General features: G+C 54.0%; 1 protein-coding gene across 1 annotated transcript in view; it reads left to right on the top strand.

The window, feature by feature from the left end:
* Positions 1 to 2,837: 2,837 nt before the first annotated feature.
* The window catches only part of ANO8 (anoctamin 8), a 10,356-nt gene continuing 10,094 nt past the window's right edge, over positions 2,838 to 3,099 (top strand). The window contains exon 1 of the mRNA XM_014538454.1: positions 2,838 to 2,961. Within this exon, the coding sequence (XP_014393940.1) occupies positions 2,838 to 2,961 (124 nt within the window). The remainder of the gene's footprint in view (positions 2,962 to 3,099) is intronic.

Raw genomic sequence — 3,099 nt, 5'->3', positions numbered from 1 at the left:
CCGGACCCAGGAGCCGGGGCGCCGCTGCCCTGGCGCGCGCACGGTCTGGGACAGGAGAGGAGAGAGACAGTGCATCGTGGAGGCTCTGCCGCAGAGCAGGCAGGTGGATCGAGGGTTCGACGGTGGAGAAATGCCCCAAGTGCAAGCAGCCTCTGTGGCTGGGGGGGTGGAGACCGGAGGGCCTGGGGCCAGAGGGTGACCGGATTGAGGACCCTGAGGCCGGGGGACTGCGGCAGGGGGCGGAGTAGATGGGGGCTTGGAAGAACTCGAAAGCTTGGCTCTGCCGCAGGGAACTGAGCGCCCCCAAGCCCCACCGAGAGGACTTGTAGCCCAAGCAACGCCCCACGCTGACACACCCCTTCCCCGGCCATCCCACCTGCGAGGCCCACGTGCCGCCCGGGCTACCAGCGTCCGGAGCCCCCGCCACATGGATTCCTAGCAGCGACGGCCCGCCTGCCCAGCCCAGAGGTTGCGAGTCCGGACAGGAGGCCCGCCCACTCCGCAGCTGGATGGTCACGTGCTCAAGGATTCGCGGCTGCCATTGGGCCCCTCAAAAGACGAACCGGCCAACCCACTGACGATCTGCTTTTCTATTGGCTGGTGCCTGGGAAAGAGGCAGGGCCTGCACGTGGGGTTGCAGCGAAATCGTTTCCCCTGGCAACATTAGACTGAATTTTTAAGATCCTAGAGCTGCGGGCATCCGAAATGCCGGAAAGGAGGGGTGGGAGGAACGCGGGCGCTGAGCGGTAGGAATTACAGAGGTGAGAGTTCGAGTCCCGTTTCTCTCTCAAGCTACTCCGTAGCATTAGGTGAAGCAAGAGCATTTCAGAGGCCCAGGGGGACAGTTCCGGCGCTGGGCAAATCTTCTGGGAAGATGCCCACTCGTTTTCCCGGGGCTCTCCAGGTTTGCATCCCTTCCCGGCTTTCTCTCCCGCCGCTCCCTCGGCCTCCAATATCCTTCCTCAATTGCCAAATTCATCCTCGGGGCCTGGCTCCAAGGCCGCCTCCCGGAACCCCCAGCACAGCCCTCTCTACCCCTGGCCCGACCTGCTCCTGCAGAGCTGAATGTCGTCTGCCTCGGGACCCCCGGCCCTTCCTCCCCCATCGAAAGCCAGAAACGTGAGTCTCGCGATTACTTTCAGGTTAACTTAGGAGAACGTGGGATCGTAGCAGAAGGAAGAGCTGACGGTGGAATTCCTGGCACTGGCTGGGCGGGGTCTCGGGGACGCTTTCTCATGGCCAATTCTTCGGTTCTTGGATGGAGCGGGCGGGCAGAGCACCTGCATTTGGGAAAGAATCGGTCGGAAAGGCTAGAGTTCTCTTTTCTCCCACGCCCCGCCCTGCTCAACTTTCAACTTTGTAGAAAAGGGACTAACAATGCATTCGCTGTCTCTGAGCTGCTCCACCTGTCACAAGTATACATCAAGCGTCTACTGTGTGCATTCTGAGACCCAGAACGGGCACCTGCCTTCGCTGGGCTCTCTCTAAGGGAGGAGGCAACTCAGGATGGGCAGGAGTCTGGGTGCCAGACACAATACAGGACGCCCAGTTAAATGTGAATTCCAGATAAACAATGAATAATGCTGTGTCCCATGTCATATTTGGGACCTACTAAAGATTTATTCGTTTATCTGAAACTCACATTTGTAAAAAGTAATATAAACTGCTCTGGCCTGGTAACCCAGTTGGTTGGAGCCTTGCCCCCCTAGTCCAAGGTTGTGGGTTTTATCCCTGGTCAGCTCATATACAAGAAGCCACCAATGAACGCATAAATGAGTGGAACAGCAAATGGATGTTCCTTCCTCTCTCTCTCATCAATTAAAAAAAAAAAGTAATATAAACGGAGTCACTTTAAAATGGAGCAGAAAAAAAGAAAGAAAACAAACAAAAATTTAAAAAAATTTAAACTAAAACAAACAAAAAGACAAAAGCCCGGCTGGTGTTGCTCAGCGGCTGAGTGCTAACCTATGAACCAGGAGGTCCCGGGCAGGGCACATCCCCGCGGTGCAGGTTGGATTCCCATAGGGGGCGTGCAGGAGACAGGAGACCGCTGATGGATGATTCTCTCTTATCACTGATGTTTCTCTCCCTTTCCCTTCCTCTCTGAAATCAATAATAATAAAAAAATATTTTTAAAAGAGAGAAAAATAAATAAAATGGAGCAGAAGCCGCCATCCCAAAGGAACTGCTTTACATGTCTTATGCCTCAAACCTTTGGACTGGGTCTAAGCAAACGTATTTTCTGAAGAACTATTTGCAAAGATAAGAAAGGTATTATGACTACCGGACTGCAATTTTAAAACATTGTTTAGAGTTAACATCACTGTTATCTGCACCAATAGAAACGCCTTCCTGCTGACGATGTAATTGTTCGCCTTCTCTTTCTCATCAATACCCACTGCCTTCGTCTCCTAATTGCAACACTGTTTGGACTTCTGCCCTAATCAGCCCATCCCAAATAGCTATTCTTATTGATCCCAAATAAATGCTTTTTGCTTCTCACTTTAAAAGGCCTTTTATTTTTTAGGAAAACATATCTAACTAACTGGGAGGACTGTGTTTTTATTTGCTAAACTGGCAACTCGATCCAGTCCTTCCCCAGACGGTTACATCCTGATGGATGCGCGCGTGGATTGAAGGAAGAGGGGGTGAAGGACGTCCTGGGCGGTGTTCTAGGGCAGGGCTAAGGGCTGAGACAGGACCTGCTATAATTATTCACATTCCTGCTGTGGTCGTTGTTATTGTTACCCGGAATCTCCCCGGACCAGGCCTCCCCCGCTTAATGTATTGTTCTAGTTCAATCACTGGCATCTCAGATTCCAAACGCGCCTCTTCGGATGGGGAAACTCAGGAGGCGAATCCGGAGCGGGCGAAGACGAGACCCAGAATCTGGAGCGGGCGGGGACGAGACCCAGAATCTGGAGCGGGCGGGGACAAGAAGGGGAATGCACCTTCGGTGCGGTGCGGGCGGGAACGAGCACCAGAGCGTGAGGTGGGCGGGCGAGAACGAAACCTAGAAAACAACTAGGGCGGAATTGAGGATCCGAGAGCGACGTGCGCGGGGCCGAGCAGGAGAGGCCAGGCTCGGCGCGGGCGGGG

The sequence above is a fragment of the Myotis brandtii genome, unplaced genomic scaffold, assembly GCF_000412655.1.
Source record: "Myotis brandtii unplaced genomic scaffold, ASM41265v1 scaffold1040, whole genome shotgun sequence".
Lineage (NCBI taxonomy): Eukaryota > Metazoa > Chordata > Mammalia > Chiroptera > Vespertilionidae > Myotis > Myotis brandtii.
This window is presented reverse-complemented; position numbering and strand designations above follow the sequence as displayed.